The sequence below is a fragment of the Cetorhinus maximus genome, chromosome 25 (assembly GCF_964194155.1).
Source record: "Cetorhinus maximus chromosome 25, sCetMax3.hap1.1, whole genome shotgun sequence".
Classification (NCBI taxonomy): domain Eukaryota; kingdom Metazoa; phylum Chordata; class Chondrichthyes; order Lamniformes; family Cetorhinidae; genus Cetorhinus; species Cetorhinus maximus.
This window is the reverse complement of record NC_135903.1, coordinates 7,915,823-7,940,320: the sequence shown is the minus strand read 5'-3', so window position 1 is coordinate 7,940,320 and position 24,498 is coordinate 7,915,823. Positions and strand designations below refer to the sequence as shown.

General features: G+C 42.4%; 1 protein-coding gene across 2 annotated transcripts in view; it reads left to right on the top strand.

Annotated features, from left to right (window-relative positions):
* The first annotated feature begins 746 nt into the window (after positions 1-746).
* Positions 747-24,498, top strand: part of lasp1 (LIM and SH3 protein 1) — a 148,712-nt gene continuing 124,960 nt past the window's right edge. For both annotated transcript variants that reach the window (XM_078529367.1, XM_078529366.1), the window contains exon 1: positions 747-1,033. In XM_078529367.1, coding sequence (XP_078385493.1) covers positions 965-1,033 — 69 coding nt within the window. In that variant the 5' untranslated portion in view covers positions 747-964. The remainder of the gene's footprint in view (positions 1,034-24,498) is intronic.

The window sequence follows — 24,498 nt, the reverse complement described above, 5'->3', positions numbered from 1 at the left end:
GTGTCTGTGCTGTAGACTCGATGAAACCTGTTTTTAGTTTAAACAGAACTTGGTGTTGTCTTTATCACTGATGGTCTGCTCGATTTGGGGTGTGGGGATGTTAGGGTTGCCAATTCTAGTTGGGCATATTCTCTAGTTCAGTCAAAAAAAACTTTCCATCTTCAATATTCCCATAACTAATAGAGTGTTAAAGGAAATTGCATTTTTAATGCCCCTATGACCTTTCTCACAGTTTTGCCTTAGAATTTAATCTATAATTCCCGGAAACTTCAGGGCAGTCCTTGAAGGGTTGGCAACCCGATGAGAGGCACTTGTAATTTCCTGGTCGCTGTGAACTTGCCCGACCTGACTGATATGTGAAAAAATAAAATCCTTGTACTCAATGAGACCCTATTCATTTCTCCCCAAACTCCCCACCAAGAAAAGGGGCCAACGTTAATTTACAATGGTTCAGTACAGCCCAACATGTATCATTGCTCACACCTGTACTTGCAAACATGACAACAATCTTTTGTGCAGTTCAATAAATAATTAAATCGATTCACTGCAGTCCTCAAACAGACGCGCGATAGACAAAGCTGGCACAGCCCGCTCTCGATTATTTTCGGCGAATAATAAAGCCGTCATTTGAATTAATGATTACATACATTCCTGCTGAATAAGAAGGCCGGTTTCAGATTGCTCCTTTTGCTTTCCTGAACGTGCACGTCTTCATCAACGTGCGCGCTTACATACATAACCAACCCCAACTCAACCCAACCCCTTGTTAGACGTGTAATTTCCTCCGAGCGCACTCTCAGGGGCCCCTCCTGTTTATTCCCTGGTCAGACCGGGGAGAGAGAGAGAGAGAGAGAGAAGAGCTTCTAACAGAAGCTGGAAGAAGGGTGGAACATAGTCCAAGGAGATTGTAGAGAGCGATTAGAGACCGAGAGATAACGACAGCGAAGAAAAAACATCTTTCAAAATGAATCCACCTTGTGCCAGATGTAAAAAAATTGTCTACCCGACTGAAAAAGTCAACTGCCTGGACAAGGTGAGCTGGAATCGACACGATGCGTGCGCGCTCGGGGCTCTTCTTGATCAGTTACACTGTACCTCGTCAGTTACATTGTTGCGAGTTGTGACCGGTCGGTTACATTGTTGCGGACTGTAACTCGTCAGTTACACTGTTGCGAACTCTTGCCTCAATTTCCGCTGCTTTTTCTCCCATTTGTTACATTTCGTAACATTCACCGTTGAAGGCGCCAAGGAGGCGGAAGTATATCACTCTCCCCAGCGTACATTTCTTTTTCTCTCCAAATAGACCCCGAGAAAGACTCATCCAGATGTAGGAGGTCTTGAAAAACATTTTTAAAAGAATTATTTTTTCTTGATTTTTTTTTTAAAAGACAAAACTTATTTAATCTTCGCTGTTTGGACTGCTGGTTTTAAATTTTAGTTCTGTCCTTCCTCTTCCTCGTTTTTTTCTCTAAATGTTTCAATCTTAGATATCAATTTTGGAAATAAATCATTTAGTGTTTGATTTAAACCTCAAGAAACAAATTCGACACAGGTCAGTGTAAGGCTTTGCAAAATTGAGTGTGTTTTGTTGGAGATAAAGCTGTTTGAAGGGCGTGGATCGATTGATCATGTGTTGCACTTTACAACTGGGTCTGGAGCTGTTTCATTACAAAATGCGGACTGCTTTTGGGGATTACTGTAGAAATATATCAAAACCTTATTACTAACTAGTAGGTTTCTCTCTCTTCCTGTCCACTCCTGACAAAAAGAGATAGTGAAATTACTTAGCAACTCCCAAAAGGCGACATTTAAACAAGAAAGGAGATGAATAACAAAACTAAATGAATTTTCAGCCGTTTCTTCCCCCCTTCAAAAGGTTTTTACTGGGCTAGATTAAGGTTCCAATAATGCTAGTATTCCCTTGTGATAAGGTTCTTAGACAGTATGAACTTTTTTTTTAACAAAAGGAATTAGTTGAAGATATTAAAACTGGAAGAGAAGCGATGTTAATTGAGAAACTAAATTGTGTTCTGGACTCGAATACAAACGAAGTCTCCTGTAATCACCGTTAAAATTGTTTTGAAAGGAAATGATTTCTTTTTACTGCCCCCCACCCGTTGTTGGTGCCTGGGTTCACTTTGGGCGCTATCAGGAACATTGGAGTCCTCTACTGATCTCTGATCATGCAATGCGTATATGCCCGCACTATGAGTGGCAGTGGACTGACCAACCATGGATATGATTACAAAAGCAAAATGCTGCGGATCCTGGAAATCTGAAATAAAATGCTGGAAACATTTTGCCAGTCCTGATGCAAGCTTATTGTCCTGACCCACTAACTCTGTTTCTCAGTCCACAGATGTTGCCTGTCATAGAGTCATAGTCAGAGGTCTACACCACAGAAAAAGGCCCTTTGGCCCATCGAGTCTGTGCCAGTCAAACAAGTATCTAACTATTCTAATCCCATTTTCCAGCACTAGGCCCATAGCCTTGTATGCCATGGCATCGCAAGTGCACATCCAGATACTTCTTAAATGTTATGAGGGTTTCTGACTCTACCACCCTTTCAGGCAGTGAGTTCCAGATTCCCACCACCCTCTGGGTGAAAAAATTCTTCCATACGTCCCCTCTAAACCTCCTGCCCCTTACCTTAAATCTATGCCCCCTGGTTATTGATCCCTCCACCAAGGGGAAAAGTTCATTCCTGTCTATGCCCCTCATAATTTTATACACCTCAATCATGTCCCCCCTCAATCTCCTCTGCTCCAGGGAAAATAATCCCAGTCTATCCAATCTCTCCTCATAACTAAAACTCTCCAGCCTTGACCTGACCTGCGTATTTCCAGCATTTTATATGAGGATGGATACAATTGAACGTGGACCAGCAAAGATCAGTGAAGACAATTGGAGAATAAGCCCCTTAGCTGAATTTTCCTTGTATTTCTTCTCCCCATATGTTTAAGGATCATATGGCTTATTGTACCACTACCGCAGTTGTCCTCACTGAACTCAATTAATTGATACATTATAAGTTAACCTAAAATCTTCCTGTTGACATGGCTCATTACATCACATACAGTATTTATTCACTGAGCCATTGTGGAAACTCTTGTACCTTCTGTTTAGAATAACTTAACATACACAGTCTTGTAACTTTGGAATCTAAACTTTTTTATTTAGTCAGCTTCTCAAACTGGCAGCTGCCGTACTGATGGGCAGTACCTGATTCATGTCAAACTAACCTTGGACTACCTGGTTTCATTGAGCTAGATTTTGCAGTCAGTGGTCAAGCAACAGTGCCTGCTGATGATATTGAGGAAAATTGCCCAAATATAGCTAGCAATCTCTCTCTGTGGCATGGACTTCCCGACATCAGTTTAAATTCAAGGGAATCTCCAGGCATGCAACAGCAGTAATGTATAGCAAGCAAGGTTAGCAGCCAGTTGCACCGAGCTATTCCCAGATACAGCAAACCAGGAAGTTATAAGTACTTTATCCTTCACTTTTAAATCTTCAGGTAAAAAGATTTGTACGGTATTTGTGACCGCCACACATTTTAAAAGTGCTTTAGAGCCAACTTTTGAAAAGTTGTAATTTATAGTCACCGTTGTAATGTAGGAAATGTGGTGGCCGATTTGCACACAACAAACTTCCAAAAACAGCAAAGTAATAACAACCAGATAATTTGTTTCTGCAGTATTGATTAAGAGATAAATATTGGCCAGAACACCAGGGGTAACTCCCCACTATCCTTTAACGGTAGTTCCAGGGGATCTTTTATGCCCATCTGAGGGGGCAGATGGGGGTCTCAGTTCAAAATCTCTACAAAAAGACAGTGCACGGTCCCTCAGTAGTGTCAAATGTGATTTTTGTGCTCATGCCCTGGAGGGAGACTTGTACCCACAACCTTGTGACTTGAGGTGAGAGTGTGACCAACTGAGTCACAGCTGACGCAGTGAAATAAATTGAATGGATTTAGATAGGATCCAAAATATCAATACAAACACCATAACAATGTTAAAACAGTGAATGTTTGTTTCAGTATAATAGAGAAATTTGATATTTCACAAATATAAAATCTACTTTTCAGGGCTAGTGAGGGTGTTTAGAAGTAATTATGAGATTAATGTGCCATTATATACCCAGTTATACCTCATTAACCAAGGTGCAACTTTTTCTAGGGTTTTTCCATCGAGATTAACAGTGTAAGAGTCAATTCACACCAGCTTAAAAACATTGATTGCAATTTGAGTGGGGAATGAGAAGCCACTTAGAGAAGTGTAGAATCACCAACAACAGCTTTTGGATTTCCGCTTTATTCTCCACATGTGTAGAGTCCCCAAGTCGGTTTCAATTTTACTGGAGTAATTATGGCAAATGCTGACAGTTTTGCCGTCATTACCACCGCAAAATCTGGGGCATTCTTTTGCTTGAGTTCACGACAATAGCATGTTAAATGCTGATGCGGAAGCTGCTAGTTTCCATGACTGTGTAACAAGGGCACAATACTCCATATATTCAGAGTAACTGTAGTGCCGTTCAGTTGGGGCGGATTGGAACCATCAGAGTTTCCAGGATTATCCCTGTTTCCCAAGACATGTCTAGTTTTATCTTTGATTTAAATCTGATTGTGAGAGTGAACGTATATTGCCAATCCCCCATTTGTGCATAATTGGCAGAACTTAATTGAGGCAGGGTAATGAAATTGGTCTCAGTGTTCTGAAGTAGGGAAGGAGAGAATCAGCTAGACATCATTCTTCTTGTTATCCAGGAACAAAAGCTGCAAAGAATACATGAGAGTGTTGGATGACATTGAGGCTTGATTTGTGATGTCCCATCTTAATAGCTCACCACTCACCATCTACACTTGTATGTTATGGATGATGTCTTGGATGAGGTTGTAGAGAATGGTTTGTGTCTCTGGAATCACATTCTGGTGTGAGATAGCACTTTAAGGAGTAAGAAATGTTGGTGGGGTTTGGCATGTGTGTAATAATTTGCATTTATATAGCACCTTTCATGGTCTCTGGGCATCCTAAAGCACTTCACTGGTAATTTAATTGCCTTTTTGGCGTTTCTTCACTGTTCTATGGGAGGGAAACTTGGGACCCAATTTGTGTACACAAGGATCACAAACAGCAATGTGATAATGACCAACTAATCTGTTTTAATGCTGGTTTAGGGATAAATATTGGCCAGGACACCAAGAAGACTGCCCTTACTTTTCAACATAATCCCAGGGAATCTTTTACAACCACCTGTGAGAGTTGATGGGACTTTGGTTTGACATTTCACCTAAAAGAAGGCTCCTCCAACAGTGCAGTGCCCCCTCAGTACTGTACCGGTGTGTCAGTCTAGGTTATGTACTCAAGACCTGAAGTGGGGCTTGACAGTACAACTGACTGACTCAGCACCACTGTTGATCTGTGGCTGATGTTATTGTACAACAGGTAGAAACGTGTTGCGAACATGTAGGTGCTGGTGGGAATCAGATTGCAGCAGAGAATAAAACAATGGTTTTGACTCTGTGCCCAGACACTTGGTTTGAAGGTTGATGTGCTCCAGTTATTAAAGGATCTTTGGGCTTCAGAGAGAGAATTTTGTGACTGTAGCTCACAAGAAAAGGAGCAATTCAGTCAGGTTGTGCCCTAGGCCATGCTGTATCTCACTTTTATACTCTTAGGATTTCTTTCATGCTTTTTGTCTCTCCAAGCTGTAACTTGTTTTGGATTATAGGTACTGCTAGTCCCCAGGAACCTCACCAAGTTGGTTAATTTTCATTGTGTTGTAACCTATTCCACTCCAAGTATTTTGTCAGTGCATTTCCATGAAAATCAGCTTTCTGGGAGAGATTTATAAAGAGAGAGACTTTCAGTTGTATAGTGCTTTTTGACAACCTCTGGATGTCCCAAAGTACTCTACGGTCAATGAAGTACCTTTTAAAATGTTGTCACTGTTGTAATGTAGGAAATGCAGCAGCCAATTTGCATACAGCAAACTCCTACAAATAGCAATGTGGTAACGGCCACATCATCTCTTTGACCACGACATTGGAGAACTCCCTGCTCTTCTCCGATGGTTTAATGTATTGTATGAAAGATACTCTAATAGTATAACAATCCCTCAATATTGCATTAAAGTGTCAGCCCATTATACATGATCAATTCTCTGGAATGGAACTTGAACTCTCAGCCTTCTGATTTCAGCAGTAAGGAGTATAAGTAATAAGAAGCCTGGCTGATTTCCCCCCCCCCCCCCCACCTCCCCCACCCCATGCCCATTCCTAGGTGTCAGCTGAGGCTCAGTAGGTGGCACTCTTGCCTCTATGTCAGAAGGTTGTGGGTTCAATGCCCAACTAGGCTCAGTTGGTAGCATTCAGAAGACTGGGGAAAATGGAAACACTAACCTAGGAGTAGCCTGTAATCTAGGCTGACAGACTAGTGCACTTTTGAGGAGAGTGTCGCATTGCCAATGAGATATTAGACCTGTTCAGGTGGATGTTAAAGATGCCATGGTCCTTCTCGAAGAGCAGAAGTTCATTCTGGAGGAGAGTCCTCCTTCAACCAATGTCACAAAGATCAAATTGACTGGTCATTCAACTTGATGTGTGGAATAGTTGCCTCATTTGTGCATTTGACATTTTCAAATAATTCATTGCATATGAAACACTGACACTTGATCTGTGAAGGTGTCATAATGGGGCAATTAAAGGGTGCAAAACAAACATGGTATTGTGGCTTTATACCTTGTCTAGTGTAAGTGGGTAACAGTCACCAATGAAATAAAATGTAACTATTTCAAAATATTTCTTGAACTTGTGAACAATTGCTGACTATTATGAATTAAATAGATTTGTTGAATATTTAAACTTCACCATGATGGTTAAAATAGATTACCTGATCATGATCGCAACGTTGTTTGTGGGATCGCTCTTTGCCCAAATTAGCTGTCAATTTTTTACGTGACAGCAGTGAGTACGTTTTACAAGTACTTCATTGGCTGTGAAGCACTTTGGGACATCCACTGGTCACGAAAGTTGCTACAGAAATGCAAATTTTTTTTTCAATGATCTTTGAATCTGTTGCAAATCAGATACATTTCTGATGCAAAATGCTCCCTCGGTTCTCAAGCGGTTAAAGTTATTGCAGTGAGGACCTACCACATGCAGCAAGAACCATATGCAGCAAGAGCCACATGCTGTTGTAATTGCAATTCGGAGGTTGTGTGGACAGTAATTAACAAAGAGACATGCACAAATTGGAGGGTTGGAGAGTGGGCTGATTAACTCAGTGACAATTATTCCAGCATTGTGCTTTACTTTGTGCTAAATCAGACGGGGATAAATCCTGGTTATCCGGACGCTTCCAACCACGTGGTGGTTAGATTGTGGAGTTGGACTAGTTGTGTTTGAGTAATGATTGGCTGAAAAGGTGAGCTCACTGCAAAAATCCCTTTCCCTCCCAGAAGTAATAGTAGCACAGTTGAGTTTATCTGATGCACTTGGAATTGAAGACCCTGGAAATATATAGCAGGTCCATTAATGTTTCTCAATATTTTGGGTGTGGACCTATTGTCAGAATTGCTTTGCATGAAAGGCGTTGAGTGTTCAATTCAGCTGAAGCACAAAGGATTGGGCTGTAATGTGAGTTTTTTCTGTGTGTGAAAATTTGATCTGCCTTGCTGAATGGCCCAAGTGTGGGAAACAACCAAAACTGAGAGGAGAAAAGAAAGAACTTGCATTTCTATAGCAACAGGATGCCCCAAAGCGCTTCACAACCAAATAATTACTTTTCAAGCGAAGTCATTGGCTGCCTTGTTTCCCCACATTACAACAATGTGTGCAGAGCAAGATCCCACAAACAGCAATAAAGTAAATTACCTAAAGTTAAAGCTAAATGTATTTCAGTAGGATCAGCTGAGGGATGGATGGTGACTGTGGTGAAATTGCTGCCACTAAGTCAAGGATGACAATTAATAAGTGATAATAACCGTGGGTTTTAGAAGTTAATAGATTAGGTGAAGAGTTCCACAGTTTGGGGGTTCTGGGAACAGACCTGGAGAGTGTATGATCGATATTGAGTACAACAAATGTGGATGCAGAGAGGAGGGAGAGGTTGAAGTTGGTCAAAAATATAGGTAAAGAGTTTTTTTTGAAGGTAGAGAGATGCGGAGGTGTTTGTGGAAGGAATTTGAGCAAGTAGGGCGAGGCAGTTGAAGGTTCTGCCACCCATACAAGATCGGAAGCTTGGGAAATAACCAGAAAAGAGACAAGACAGTCCGATCGTCGGGGCAGAGCTAAGTGAAGAGTAACTGCTTCCAAGTGGCAAGACAAAAGGCTGCAACTTGTCCTGCAACTACTTCCACTTGATGTCCTGTTAGTGATAGCAATCCTTGAGCAGGTTGTATTCAGGTGGGAGATGGGGATGAAAGGAGTGAGATGATTGCCTTTTTTATGCCGGTTTTCTTGCCTTCACTCCTGGGGGTACGAACTCCTGACCTTCCCACTAGCCCAAATAACCACTCTTGACTGCGTGTAGGCAGGTTGCAAGCATCATGATCCAGAAGTTATGTGTGCGCCCTTCCAGAAATTATTCCTGGATAATGATTTTTTTAATTCATTCATAGGATGTGGGCTTTGCTGCTTGGGCCAGCATTTATTGCCCATCCATAGTTTCTCTTGGGAAGATGATGGTGAGCTGCCTTCTTGAACCGCTGCAGTCCCTGTGTGTGGTACACCTGCAGTGTTGTTAGGAAGGAAGTTCTTGGATTTTAACCCAGCAACAGTGAAGGAATGGCGATATATTTCCAAGTCAGAATGATGAGTGACTTGGAGGGGAAATTCCAGGTGGTGGTGTTCCCATCCATCTGCAGACTCCATCCTTCTAGATGGTAGTGGTCATGGGTTTGGAAGCTCTAAGGAGCCTTGGTGAATTTCTGCAGTGCATCTTGCAGATGGTACACACTGCTGCCACTGTGCGTCGGTGGTGGAGGGAGTGACATTTGTGATTGTGGTGCCAATCAAGTGGGCTGCTTTGTCCTGGATAGTTTCAAGCTTTTTGAGTGTTGTGGGAGCTGCACTCATCTAGGCAGGTGGAGAATATTACATCACACTCTTGACTTGTGCCTTGTAGATGTGGACAGGCTTTGGGGAGTCTGGAGGTGAGTTATTCGTTGCAGGATTCCCAGCCTCTGACCTGCTCGTGTAGCCACAGTATTTATATGGCTAGTCCAGTTCAGTCTCTGGTCAATGGTAACCCCCAGGATGTTGATAGTGGGGGATTCAGCAATGGTAATGCCATAGAATGTCAAGGGGTGATGGTTTAATTCTTTCTTATTGGAGATGGTAATTGCCTGGCACTTGTTACTTGCCACTTGTCAGCCCAAGCCTGGATATTGTCCAGGTCTTGCTGCATTTGGATATAGACTGCTTCAGTATCTGAGTCATCGTGAATGGTGCTGAACATTGCGCAATCATCAGCGAACATCCCCGCTTCTGACCTTATGATGGAAGTAAGGTCATTGATGAAGCAGCTGAAGTGGGCTGAGGACACTATCCTGAGGAACTCCTGCAGTGATGTCCTGGAGTTGAGATGACTGACCTCCAACAACCACAACTATCCTCTTTTGTGCTACATATGACTCCAACCAGTGGAGAGTTCTCCCCCCTGATTCCCATTGACTCCAGTTTTGCTAGGCGCTCCTTGATGCCACACTCGGTCAAATGCAGCCTTGATGAAAAGGGCAGTCACTCTTAACTCACCTCGGGAGTTCAGCTCTTTTGTCCATGTTTGAACCAAGGCTGTAATGAGGTGAGGAGCTGAGTGGCCCTGGCGGAACCCAAACTGGGTGTCAGCAGGTTATTGCTAAGCAAGTGCTGCTTGATAGTGCAGTTGATGACCCCTTCCATCACTTTACTGATGATGGAGAGCAGACTGATAGGGCACTAATTGGCTGGGTTGAATTTGTCCTGCTTTTTGTGTACAGGACATACCTGGGGAATTTTCCACATAGCCGGGTAGATGCCAGTGTTGTAGCTGTACTCAGCTTGGCTAGGGGCGCGGAAAGTTCTGGAGCACAAACCTTCAGTACTATTGCTGGAATATTGTCAGGGCCCATAGCCTTTGCAGTATCCAGTGCCTTCAGCTGTTTCTTGATATCACATGGAGTGGAAATCAATTGGCTGAAGACTGGCACCTGTGATACTGGGAGCTTCCGGAGGAGGCTGAGATAGATCATCCACGCTGCACTTCTGGCTGAAGATTGTTGCAAATACTTCAGCCTTATTTATTACACTGATGTGCTGGGCTCCCCCATCATTGAGGATGGGGATATTTGTGGAACCACCTCCTCCAGTGAGTTGTTTAATTGTCCACCACCATTAACGACAGGATGTGGCAGGACTGCAGAGCTTAAATCTGATCCGCTGATTGTGGGTTCACTTAGCTCTGTCTATCACTTGCTGCTTATGCTGTTTGGCACCCAAGTAATCCTGTGTTATAGCTTCACCAGGTTGACAACTCATTTTTAGGCATGCCTGGTGCTGCTCTTGGCATCCCCTCCAGCAGTTTTCATTGAACCAGGGTTGCTCCCCTGGCTTGATGGTAATGGTAGAGTGGGGGATATGCCAGGCCATGAGGTTACAGATTGTGTTCGAGTACAATTATGCTGCTGCTGATGGCCCACAGCGCCTCATGGATGCCCAGTCTTGAGTTGCTAGATCTGTTCGAAATCTATCCCATTTAGCACGGTGGTAGTCCCACACAACATGAAGGAGGGTATCCTCAGATTTCATCTTCATAAGGACTGTGCAGTGATCACTCTTACCGATATTGTCATGGACAGATGCATCTGTGGCAGGCAGGTCGGTGAGGATGAGGTCAAGTATGTTTAACCCTCTTGTTGGTTCCCTCACCACCTGCCACAGACCCAGTCTAGCAACTATGTCCTTTAGAACTTGGCCAGCTTGGTCAGTAGTGTTGCTACTGAGCCGTTCTTGGTGATGGACATTTAAGTCCCCCACCCAGAGAACAATCTGTGCCCTTGCCACCCTCAGTGCTTCCTCCAAGTGGTGTTCAACATGAGGGAGCACTGATTCATCAGTTGAGGGAGGGCAGTACATGGTAATCAGGTTTCCTTGCCCATGTTTGACCTGATGGCATGAGACTTCATGGGGTCCAGAGTCGATGTTGAGAACTTCCAGGGCAACTCCCTCCTGACTGTATATCACTGTGCAGCCACCTCCGCTGGGTCTGTCCTGCTGGTGGGACAGGACATACCGACGGATAGTGATGGGGGTGTCTGGGACATTGCCTGTAAGGAATGATTCCATGAGAGTGACTATGTCAGGCTGTTGCTTGACTAGTCTGTGAGACAGCTCTCCCAATTTTGGCACTAGCCCCCAGATGTTAGTAAGGAGGACTTTGCAGGGTTGACAGGGCTGAGTTTGCCATTGTCGGTTCTGGTGTTGGGGTTGATGCCAGGTGGTCTGTCCAGCTTCATTCCTTTTTTGAGATTTTGTAGTGGTTTGATACAATTGATTAGAATCCATAACTTTCTTCTCACCCTTCTCCCCATTCCAGGGCCATTGAGACCAGTTGTATAGCTCCATACCACCTCAACTAGGGTTGCCAACTCTCCAGGACTGTCCTACTGTCGTTTGGAATTGGAGATTATTTTCCAGCACATTGCTGCGAGCAAGCTAGGAGTATGGGCACATTAGGGAAAAAAATGTTTTTTTTTCTTTTAGAACTAATAAACACAAATATTCAAAAAGTTATAGTGGGGATGAGGGAGGCCATTTGACAAGTCAAGAATCAGTGGTAGGGTCTGTTTGCTTTCCAGTTGGCATGAGAAGTTGGTGCTCTGTGAGGATGGGTGTGTGGGCCAACCAAAGGCAGGAGTTGGGGGTGGTTAGAAGTTATGCAAAATGAAACTAGGAATGCAGTTGGCAACCCTAACTCACCTGAGCACGAACGGAAAAATTGTATTTGGGGCTTTCCTGGTGTGCACGCGTGGTGTGCCTGTGCATGTGTGTGTATCAGCGATTGGGCAGTCCAGCTGTGGATTCTTTATTATGAAATGATGGGGTGGAGGAATACATAGACTGTGAGATTAACTGGAGGTTGCTCAGAGTCAAGAGCTTCTAAGGCTATAGTTATTGCAACATTTCAGTTGTGTGCAGGTGCTGTGAATCCTATTAAGCTTGTAACATTGATGTCTTCCTGCAGTTAACTTTCTGTCACCATTTAGGTTTTGTAGAAAACTGCATACTTTAGATAAACAGATTAGTGTTTGTTTTATTTGTGGAAATTCTTGGAGGGTTTTTGAACACAACTATCTGTGAAATAAAATTTCTTGCATCTGTTGTCTAATTGTTAACCAATGAGGAAGAAAATGATCAAACTTAAGTCTGTATATTTTTTGCATATTACTCCAAATCATGCTCAACAATTTCAATTTGCTATCCAATCGCATTCCAGAAAAAAAAACTAGTGATACAGTGGCCATGAGGGAACCTCACCAAGAAAAACATAAACTCCTTTTTAAAAAAAGTCATTGTTGGCTGTGGCTCAGTGGTTACACTCTTCCTTCTGATTCAGAAAGAGGGTCCAAGCCCCAGAGACCTGAAAATGTAATTAAGTTGGAAACTTGGTGCAGTATTGAGGGAGTGATGCATCATTAGAGGTGCCGCCTTTCAGATGAGGTATTGCACCAGGGTCCTAACTGCTGATGAAAGCAAAAGTTTCCATGTGCTATTTCAAGGGCAGGAGAGTCCCTCTGGTTCCTTGCAAATGTTTATCCATCAACCAATACTTGAGCATCTGCTCCTTTTATCACAAGGCTGTTTGTGGGATCTTGCTGTGCACAAATTGGCTGCTACTTTTTCCTGCATTGTAACAGTGGTTACCACTCCGAAAGTGCTTCATTGGCTGAAAAGCACTTCTGGGATGTTGTGAGGGGGTGTAATAGATTACATAAATGCCAATCTGTTATTTCTCTCTGTCTCAAATTTACTTGTAACCTTGGCTCCAGTTTGTTCCCTTCCACAAGCAGGACAACCCCATCCTGCAGGACATTTCTGGTTTGTGCATCTTGAAATGCAGTCGCTTTTTTGAAGGATATAGTTATTTCAATTCACAAAGGGCTTTGTGATTTTAATTTGAGGTTTTAACATGCAATGTTGCATTTCTGTTGCAAGTGAAATTAACAGATTACCCTGTGAGGCCATGCCCCTGGGCTTTTCTTTTACACTCAGCCGTATCTGGCAATTGTTTGCATTGGCACACTCTGTTTTTTGCATTGCTGCTTCATTTAAAGAAAGAGCTTGTGACTCAAATACAAGAATACTACCTGTTTAGACAGCCTAGAAAACATGTTTGCTTTCTCTTTGACTCTATCAAAGTGTCAAATATCTATGAGTAAATGTGAAATATTTTTTATTCAGTCTTGGGTGTCCCTCAGCTTTTTCAGAAAAGGGAAGGGAATGTGCAGAGCAGATCAGCCATTATCTCATTTATTAGTGGAACAGGCTCGAGGGGCTGAATGGCCTCTTCCTGTTCCTATAGTGAAGATGCTGTCTTGATGACTGCAGTTGAGAGTTTTGAGCAGGTACCAATGCAACGTGATATGATCTCATTTCACACTCTCCTCACCCAGTTTTAAGATGCATGCATTTTTCAAAAAAAGCATTAGCTAATTGTGAATATGAAGTGATGTGAAGTCTGTGTTCAACTAGTCATAGCTGCTTTAATAAATAGTCGTTTGGTAGTCCAGAACTTGAGTATTGCTGAAAAAGACATGTCAAAGCTTGTTTTCTTGCACTCATCAGGACACTTCGTAAGAATAGCAATATAAAGGGAAAATAACAATTTACACTGCGAGAAGAGAGTGCTGATTGGTCGGCAAGTGGACTCTAATTGGACCTCACTTGCTAAATAATCCTCAATTTGCTAGGAATTACACTGATAACTAATTTAAGATTGTCAGTTGGGCTCACAGTGTGGTGCATCTGCGTGTACTGGAAGCTACATATATTAATACACAGGGTCCTGTTCTTTGCAGACAGAAAGAACATGTACACACATTGTGCCTTTTTCAGCTCAACCAAATAAGTGATGGCCATTCACTGACTCATTCCTCAGGGCAATGTCCTGACCAATCAGGGTCAAGCTGCCTGGTTTAAATTTCAAACAATGCTTAGCAGTTAATTATCAGTCACCATCACTGATGCATTCTACATGGCAATGCCTCTACCAATCAGAGTCCACTTGCCAAAGAATCAGCACTCTATTCTCATAAATTGTTGTTTTCCCCTTTATATTGGTATTCTTGCAAAGTGTCCTGACGTGTGCAAAATTAAAACCTTCGAAATGTCTCTTTTTTTTTCCGGCAATGTTTTAGTAAAATTACGATTGGTTGATTTGTTTAATGCTGTTTTCTAACTATTTCAACACCAAGTTCCCTGCATCTTTTATATATGGAAAAAATGATTTCGTTCCCTCTATTCAACACTCGCCCGTTCAAAAACTTTGGGCCTGGCCTGGAGGATGCAGACTCCTGAGCTCCAGCTACTTTCGAAAACCTCCCCTGAGGGGCTGAGAGAATCCAGACATTGAGGTTGATGAGCTGTTTGACTGTGGAGCTAACATATCTGTGCCCAATCTGTTCTACACACAGCCACACTTCCAGCAAAGGTGCTCAAGAGAATGCAACTGTGGGATTATTGTTGGCCTGGTTTATTTTTTCTTCACAGCCTGAATTTGAGGCCAATTGTGCATTCCACACACACATTTAATTTCGAGTTGCTGAGCTGGTTCTCAGTGTTCATACTGCTAAATCTGGCTCTCTTACCCCAGTGATAGGATGGAGACCCAGTTTAGTTTTATTTGAGAAGTTATGAGCCTGGCACTGGGACAGGGGAGATTGATTAAGTAGCATAAATGATGGGTGCTGGCTGACCAACTTCAAACCGAACGGGTGCCAAAAGAATTCTGGAACGAAGCAACGTGGGAGGCTAGCTGGGTGAATTTTTTCTCTCTATTACTCAGCAGAGCCTATCTGGTCTGTGAAGTCTGGCTCCTGATTTTGAGTATGAAAGCAGCCAGCAGAAGAGACTGAAACAGTGTGCAATGCATAATCCCAAAGTAAAAGCTCCTTCGCTGTTGCTTGAAGGCTAGCCCTATAAATTTCTGTGTAATAAGTCGTTAGAGTTCATATTGCATTACTTTTACATAGTATTTTTACAGCATAGTAATGGGCCAATTGGTCCAAGAAGGCTCTGCCGATGCTTATACTTCGCTTGAGCCTCCAACCTTATTTCCTCTCGCCTATTCAACATATCCTATCCTATTTCTCCCTCCCTATCTCTATAACTTCCTACAGCCTTACAACCATCCAAGATTTCTACGCCCCTCCAATTCTGGCCTCTTGCTCATTCACAGTTTTCTTTGTTCCACCAATGGTGGCTGTGTCGTCAGCTGCCTAGACCCTAAGCTCTAGAGCCCCTCCTAAAACCCCTCCATGTCTCTACTTTTCCTCCTCTAAGATGCTTCTTTAAAAATGACCTCTGTCCGAACTTTTGGTCACTTATCCTGTTCTCCCCATTTATGGCTCTGTGTGACACTCTGCTTGAGCTCCTGTGAAGCACATTAGGGCTTGGTTTTTCTATGTTAAAGACGCTATATAAATGCAAGTTGTTCCTTTCTCCCTCATAAGAACATAAATAGGAAAGGAGTAGAACATGTGGCCCCTCGAACCTGCTCAGCCATTCGATAAGATTTGACTGTGGCCTCAACTCCACTTTCCTGGCTGTGCCCCATAATCCCTGACTCCCTTGTCAATCAAAAATCTGTCTTACTCATCCTGAATATTCAATGACGCATTGCTCACTGGGGAAGAGAATTCCAAACATTTCCCTTTGAGGGAGGAATTTCCTCCTCATCTGTCTTAAATAGGAGACTCCTTATTTTGAATGCTCCTTAGTTCTAGATTGCCTCACAAGGGAATACATCCTCTCAGCACCTATCCTGTCAAGTCACTTCAGAATCTTGTATGTTTCAATAAGATCATGTATTTATCTAATTTTCCTTTCTAGTTTCGACATTAAGAATTTCTATCTCAATCTGTGCTCTTCTGATAACTGCGTTTTATTTTCATCACTTTAGCAAATGTTAAATCAAAAGACCAGTCAAGTACTGGGCCAGCTAGAGATATAATTAACTATTGTCTGTTGGGGAACAATTAGTGTCTGTGTATCTGAATAAGACACTGTGTTCCTTATTTTAAGGGCCTTTTACCCTGCCTGTTTCCTGCCTGTCTAGGAAGAGCTATCTCCACACACCATGAGTTGTTTTACTGTTTGGTTGGGTGCTTGTCTTGCTGCGTAGTGTGCAGAACCATTTGCTTAAGGCAGTGTTCATTGAAACTGGGCCTCTTTAACTAGACAGCTCATTCAAAATATGATGGAGCTGTCAGCTGTGGCTAGTTTTGAGCGCTGTTGCCTCTGAGTCAGAGGTTGGGGGAGCAAGTCTCACTCCAGAGCCTTGAGCACCTAAACTAGGCTGACACTCGAGCACAGTACCTGGGGGAGTGTTGAGCTGTCAGTGGTGATGTCTTTGGAGGAGACATTAAACCAAGGCCCCTCTGCTCTCTCAGGTGTATGTAAAAAAAAATTCTGTGGCCAAGATTTTGAAGAAGATATTTCTCCAATGTCCTGACCAATATTTATTCTTTGACCAACATCATTAGTGAATAGCACCTTTCAAAATCTCTAGATGTTCCAAAACACTTTACAGCTGATGATGTACAATTGAAGTATTGTCACTGTTGAAATATAGGAAATGTGGTAGCCAATTTGTGGGTAGCAAGATCCCACAGACAGAAATGATGTACTAGCCAGATTTTTTTGTTGTTGTTATTAGTTGAGGGAATAATATTGTCTAGGATGCCAGAGAGAACTCCCTTGATCTTTAAAATTTACTGAAGAGGACAGAAGGGCCCTGGGTTTTGATGTCTCAACTGAAAGACAGCACCTCTGACATTGCAGCACTCCCTCAGCCCCGGCAACAATGTGACTGGGTCTCTGGAGTGGGACTTAAGCCCAGAACCTCCTGACTTGTGCTCCGTAGCAATAACCTTGCTTCAGAGTGACGTTGCTACTTCCTACACCAGCCATTGTTGCGATTTGCCTGGAGATTGTCAATTGGTGCTAAATTGTGATCTGTATAGTGTTGTGGGCTGAATTTGTTGCAGGAACTGGGTCAAACTAACAATCTATTTCATCTGGGACTTTTGCAACTGGGGTTAAAGTTGCATTTTATGCAGCCAATCTGTGCTGGTTTGAAATGCAACTGAAAGGAAGTTACTCTAATTCATGAGCTGCCCTGTCCTTTAGATTGCTGGTTGTAACCAGGCAACACAAAACGGCTAATCTCTGCAACATGATATTAGTTGAGTTGCTAATTGTAGCTGTAAGAAAACAAAATCATTTTGAGAAGTGCTGTCGAGTTTGAGTGTTCCCTTGGTGTTGGTTGTAGCTCTCTACATGAGGTCTGGATTTTGTCCAAACAAACTAGAACATCTCTTAATTGGTGAGTATTATAGCTCGAACAATGTCAATGAATTAAATTTTCTCATCTGCAGACTTCATATTTTAAAAAAAAATTTCCATTAAGAATTTCAAAAATGTATGTCTTAAGGTATAAGAGTCTAGTCCATTTCGCACGTGTAGTTCATTCCATTGGGCCTGTACTCCCTGTGGTTTAGAAGAATGTGATTGAATCTCATTGGAACATTCAGGATAAGGAAGGAACTTGACAGGATAGGTGCTGAGAGGTTGTTTTCCCTTGTGGGGAATCAGGAACAAAGGGGCACAGTATCAGGATAAAGGGACATTCATTTAGGGCCGAGTTGTAGGAGACAGAGGGTGCTGACAGAAGGATGCTTTAGTGACTGGAAGCCACTGTCTAGTGGCGTACCACAGGGATCTGTGCTGGGTCCCCTATTATTTGTCATTTATATAAACGACATAATGACTATGTGGGGGGTAGGATTAGTACGTTTGCGGATGACACAAAAATTGGCCGGGTGGTTAACAGTGAGGTTGTGTGTCTTGGGCTACAGGAAGATATAGGCGGGATGGTCAAATGGGCAGATAAGTGACAGATGGAATTTAACCCTAAAAAGTGTGAGGTGATACACTTTGGAAGGAGTAATTTGACAAGGAAGTATTCAATAAACGGCATGACACTAGGAAGTTCTGAGGAACAAAGGAACCTTGGCATGTGTGTCCATAGATCTCTGAAGGCGGAGGGGCATGTTAGTGGGGTGGTGAAAAAGGCATATGGGACACTTGCTTTTATCAATCGAGGCATAGATTACAAAAGTAGGGAGGTCATGTTGGAGTTGTATAGAACCTTAGTGAGGCCACAGCTGGAGTACTGTGTGCAGTTCTGGTCGCCACATTATAGGAAGGATGTGATTGCACTGGAGGGGGTGCAGAGGAGATTCACCAGGATGTTGCCTGGGATGAAACATTTAAGTTATGAAGAGAGGTTGGATAGACTTGGGTTGTTTTCGTTGGAGCAGAGAAGACTGAGGGGCAACCTGATCGAGGTGAACAAGATTATGAGGGGCATGGACAGGGTGGATAGGGAGCAGCTGTTCCCCTTCGTTGAAGGGTCAATCACAAGGGTACATAAGTTCAAGGTGAGGGGCAGGAGGTTTGGGGGGGATGTGAGTAAAAACCTTTTCACCCAGAGGGTGGTGACGGTCTGGAATGCATTGCCTGGGAGGGTGATGGAGGCGGGTTGCCTCACATCCTTCAAAAAGTACCTGGATGAGCACTTGGCACGTCATCACATTCAAGGCAATGGGCCAAATGCTGGTAAATGGGATTAGGTAGGTAGGTCAGGTGTTTCTCACGTGTCGGTGCAGACTCGATGGGCCGAAGGGCCTCTTCTGCACTGTGATTCTGTGATTCGCGGTTCTTCCACTGCTGTGAACACAAACAGCAAGCAAGCTGCTGCTGTACGCCTGTTTTTAGGTTTATACTCTAATTCACACAAACTGTTGAGAGTACATGAAATTGGAGGTAACCTACTGACGTTTGTTGGAAACTGCTTAGGAAGTAAGAGAGGGACAGTTAGGATAAAGGTTTTGTACTGCAATTGGCAGGACCCTAGTGGTGACCCTAGGAGGCTGCCCTGGGGCTTTGGCTTTTCACTTTTTTTTTTCAGTGACTTGGGTGAAGGAATAGAGAGCTGTATATCTCAATTTTCTGATGACATCAAGTTAAGTGAGAGTAGAAAGTTGCAAAGAAACATTCATAGATTAAGAGAGTGGGCATAACTGGGGCAGGAGTGAGGGTGGGTGGGGATGGCATTGTTGGTGCTAGTGGTTGTCAGGTCCTCCACTTTGGAATCAATCATTTTAGTTCTGTACAGTGAGAATTATCCAACGCCCAAGCTGCCCCATAGAAGGGACTTCCAACTCGGCAGAACAAAGTTGTGTGGAGTCTGCCACAATGTTTTAACACATCACAGTTTTCTTCATGCTTCCGAACTCTTGACTGGGAATCTTAAGCAAGTTTTGTTCTCCCTTTATACTCAACCCCTTTCTCTCTTGAAGGTGGATAGGGCAATTGGGGATGGGCAATAAATGCTAGCCTAGCCAACGACACCCACATCCCATGAATGAATTAAAAAAAACACTTGTGATTACGTGAATGCTTCTCCATTGGGTTACCCATGTGAATCCAGTGATTGTTGTCAGCCTACATAATGGGAGAAAAGGGAGAGAAACTGACAAGAAAATTGCTTTGAAATTAAAAGGCACAAACAAGCCATTCTAACCAACTGAAACATGGTAGTCTTTATCCTCCACATGGGTAGTAATTTAATCCCACATACCTGCCCATATCTCATTACTCCCTTGCCTTCATCCACTTTTCAGTAAATGTTGACATGGTCTCTGCTTCAATTGCTAAATTAAAAAAAGACCAGACTTTAGATAGAAATTACCCCTTAAAACTCCCTCACTCACTAAACTCCCACTTTGTACTCTATGCACCCAAAGCAGCACAGAGGAAGGCCTCTTTTTATGCTCCCTGATAACTGATTCAAGCATCTGCAAAGCCAGTTTAAGGTAGTTATCTAATTAACTAGCTGCAGCTGCTCTGAGAGCTTGTGTAACTCTGTTTTCAGGCTGGAATAAAACTCAACATATCTTAAGGAGTAATTTTTAGTTAATTGCTAAATTAAAGAGAAAACTAGACTTTAGTTAGAAATTAACCTTTAAAACTCCCTCACTCACCAAACTCCCCTTTTGCACTCTACGCACCCAAAGCACACTCCAGTGCAGCCTTGATTATTGTGCTTAAGTCGTAGAGTGGGACTTGAACCCACAATCTTCTGACTTGTGGGTGAGAGTGCTATCGACTGACCCGTGGTTAACACACGAGTATAATAGTTTGTCTGGCTAGTGGTTTGTCTGTATTTACCAAGTGAGCCACACAATTGTCAATGCAGGTCTCCACATAATACCTGATTCAGTCACCATGAAAAACTGCTGCTCTGCAGGCCAGTCCACTCTGCTGCAGTGTTTATCTCCCAGAGCTACAAATTCCCACAGAAATCTGTCTTCCCTCGTCAGTTACAGGAAGTTTAATTTGGCTGAGCACAAGTGTTTATTTCAGTATCTGGATTACTGAATCAATTAAAGCACTTGGAACAGCAGAGTACTGTCATCTATTAGCGAGTTCTGTCACACAACAGCAATGAAGTTAAGACAAGTTGCCAACAACTTGCTGCCTTGCATTCAGTATTCCTTAATTGTGTAATACACAATGTTTATTTTTCATACCATTGTGATTTTTCTCTCAGATTGATTGTAGCAGTGTCCAGGAGGTTAATCTTTAATTCCTGGAAAAGAGTGACAACTCTTAATTATATCCCAGTCTTGTGTTGCTCAATCAGGAGAAGAACAATTCGGCCTTTGAAACCTCATTAACAAATATTCTCGAGTGTTGAGTTTTCCCTAATCTCTAAAGTGCCCAACTCTCGAGTACACCGTGTCGATGTGAGACATCTCATAGAATTCAGATTTTTAATGATTTGGGTAACAACCAACTCTTCCAAGTTTTGATATACTTTGGTCTTTAGACCTAATATGAGCACTGACATTCAATGCCACTGCCTGCTAATCAAGGTAGTGTTGGATCCAATAAACTAATTCAGTCCTGTTAGCCGAAGCTAATTGTTTTTTGACTAGAAGCCAATTGACCTAGAAACTGGTATGGTACAGAAGTGTTGCTTGATATGTACTAGCAGTAGGACCATGGGGCAGAGATGGTCTAAACTCCATACCTCAAATACTGATTTTTGAATTTATTGATCAACCCAAAAGTGATAATTTGTAGTAATGACTAACATTAATGTTCTCCTCCATCATAAGGAGCTTTGGGATGATTGAAACAATCTTGACTCAAAGGGGCATCATCTCAGAATCATACAGCACAGATTTGGTCCACCATACATGTACCCATTCCTTTTAGAGAACCATCCAATAGTCCCACTTACCCCTCTATCCCAGGCCTGCCAAGATTTTCTTTTGGAGCATTTATTCAACTTGCTTTTTAAAAGCTACTATTGGATTTGCTTCCATTGCCCTTTCAAACATAACTTGCTTTTTAAAAAATTTCTCTCCACCTCCCACAGATTCTTTGGCCAATTATCATAAATTTGTATGGTTACTAATCTTCCTGTCAGTGAAAACAGGTTCTCCCTATTTACGCTAACCAAACCATTCATGCTTTTACATGCCCTGAATAAATCTCCCCTGAACCTTCTCAGCTCCAAGAAGAATAATACTAGCTTCTCCAGTCTCTCCACATAACTGAAGTCCGTCATTCCCAGTATCATTAATTTATTTGAAAAAAGAATTGGCAATTTTTTTCCCCTAGGAACACGCATGTAACTTTGGGTTGGGGGAAGGTTTGGAGAATCAGCCAGCGTTTCTCTCCTGATGACAATGCAGTGAACCTTTACGGCAGCAGTACCTGGATGCATTAACATTAACAGCCAGACTGCCCCTCGCAGTCCATGCTCATTATTGGCAAAGGGCTCTTTGCGAATGTGGAACTGCGCATCAGCAAAATTCTGCCCCTTTGAAGGGGCAGGAAATGTAAGGCTGAAGAAGAATTAAAAGTTCCAGTGTTGACAAAACTGCTGCCTGGCTCTGTTTTCTGCCCAAACAAAAGAGTTGTTAAATCATGTTGATCAAAATGGTAATCCCCCTTTTAATTTGCTTTTTGTCCCCTGTTAGTTCCATAAACTTTAGCACAACTTGCATTTATATAGTGCCTTGGATGTAGTAAAACACTCCAAGGCACTTCACAGGTGCGTTATCAGACAAAATTTGATATTGAGTCTTGTGAGGAAACATTAGGGCAGGTGAACAAAACCTTGATCACGGACATAGGTTTTAAGGACAATTTTAAAGGAGGAGAGACAGAGGTGGAGATGCAAAGGTTTAGGGGGGGAATTCCAGAGTTTTGAGTCTTGGCAGCTGAAGGCAAGGCCTCCAGTGGTGCAGCGATTAAAATCTGGGATGCACAAGAGGCAGAATTAGAGGAATGTATTAATCTCAGAGGATTTAGCACATCATTTTTTGTTTACTGGTTTATAAAAATATTGAATATGGTGTGCAGGGAGGGAAGCCAGTTTGACTGACCATATAGAATCATCCATATTCAAGAGTCAATTTGCTTTCTGACTGGTGTGGGAAGGTGAGGGAGAGGATGGATGTGTTGGTCAACCAGTGGAGAGTGAGTGGAACCTGGTCATTGGAGATAAATGGTCATGTGATGACACCATCAGAAATTTGTCCAACTAGAGCTGGCAACTTATAGTTGTGAAACAGGCTGGTACTAATGGAAACTCCCTGCAGACAATGTTGGTACAAGACTTTTCTTGGGTGTTGAGAGATAACTTGACCAGCTAATGAGTTTCATTGTGGTCTAAGTTGAGGAAGGGTGTGGACAAGCAGACCTGTTGCACGATGGTATCACTGGGGAAATGCCAAGCAGAGACCAGGTGTCCCATGGGGAAGATAGAGAGCTGCCAGAGACCCAGGAAGAGATTAATACATGACTTCAGGTGTGTGTGTGTGTGTGTTCCAAACATTGAGTATAGAAGAGTCCATGTCCTCTGAGACATTTAGAAATCCTAAACGAGGCTTATCTAATTAACCTTTGCAATCCGGTGTGGCACACCCAGGCTAATCAATCAACTTTAGACTTGTATTACCAGCTGATTCATTCTGTTTGGATTTGGGGGTTTGGAAGGAGCTTTTTTTCAGACCACTTGCCTCATTGGGTACATCCTAGTTACAATATCAAGACGATGTTGCACCACAGAATCAGTTTTTTGTGTTGATATAATTTTTCTTCATTGTTAATTGTTTGTTTGTGATTTTTGGTGAATGAGCAATGTGCCCAAAATTAATTTCGGTAGGGACAATAAAATTTGAATTGATTTGGAGATCGGTTAGTATCAGAAATTTGACATATGTACAAATTAATGAGACCCTGGATTTATACTTTATACACAGGGCCACAGGAGGATCCATGCTCCAAACCTATGTGGCCTACAAGGACAAAAGTCTTGAGCACCTACAGCATAAAGCAAATTTTCATGGACAAGACCATGATAGGGCTGGAATATTTCTTTAAGAATGCGTGTGCACAGACTGATGGGAATTGGCAGCCACAAAGCAAGTTTTGTTTGAATAGTGATGCACAGTCAGTCTATTCATAGTTAGGACATTTCTCTTCCAGTCATTAAGGCAATTCGTCGTGAAGTTTTTTTTAAAAATTCTATTTGTATTGAATTTTGGACAAGTCCCAGTGCTGTTTTAATATTTAAACACAGCAACAAGAGTCATATACCATGTCTGTCATCCCAGGAGGAGAAAAGATGGATTCATATTTTGGATACAGGCAGTTGGTCAGAAGCAATTAATTTCCAAGATCTGATGAAGAGTTATACCTGAAAGATTATTCCCTTTCCAAAATTTTCAGTCTTTTTTTATTTTGTTTTATTTTAGCAGCTTTAGTCTTTTTGTTTTTAAGAGCCCAAAATGTGAAACATTGACATTTTGGTCAAACAGACTTCAGCTGTGTTGCTAACATTGGGAGGGGAGTTGTGGCTATTTTCTCAGATAAATAACTGTCACAGCTCTCCAACTATATCCAGTGTAACGTGATAGAAAGGAAGGAGGGGAATTTTTCATGTATCTACACATGGCAATACCTTTTTACTTTTTAAGATATTAAAACTCTTGGGTTTTGCAAACTTCTGTCAGATTGCCATTCTAAATTCCAAAGTCTGCGTTTTCCATGAGTTCTGCTATGTAAACTTGTCACGTTGTAAATTAGACAATCTTCCCCCAGTGGGGATGTGCATACCTTCTAACAAGACCCAGCTGAGCCAGTCCCCGCCT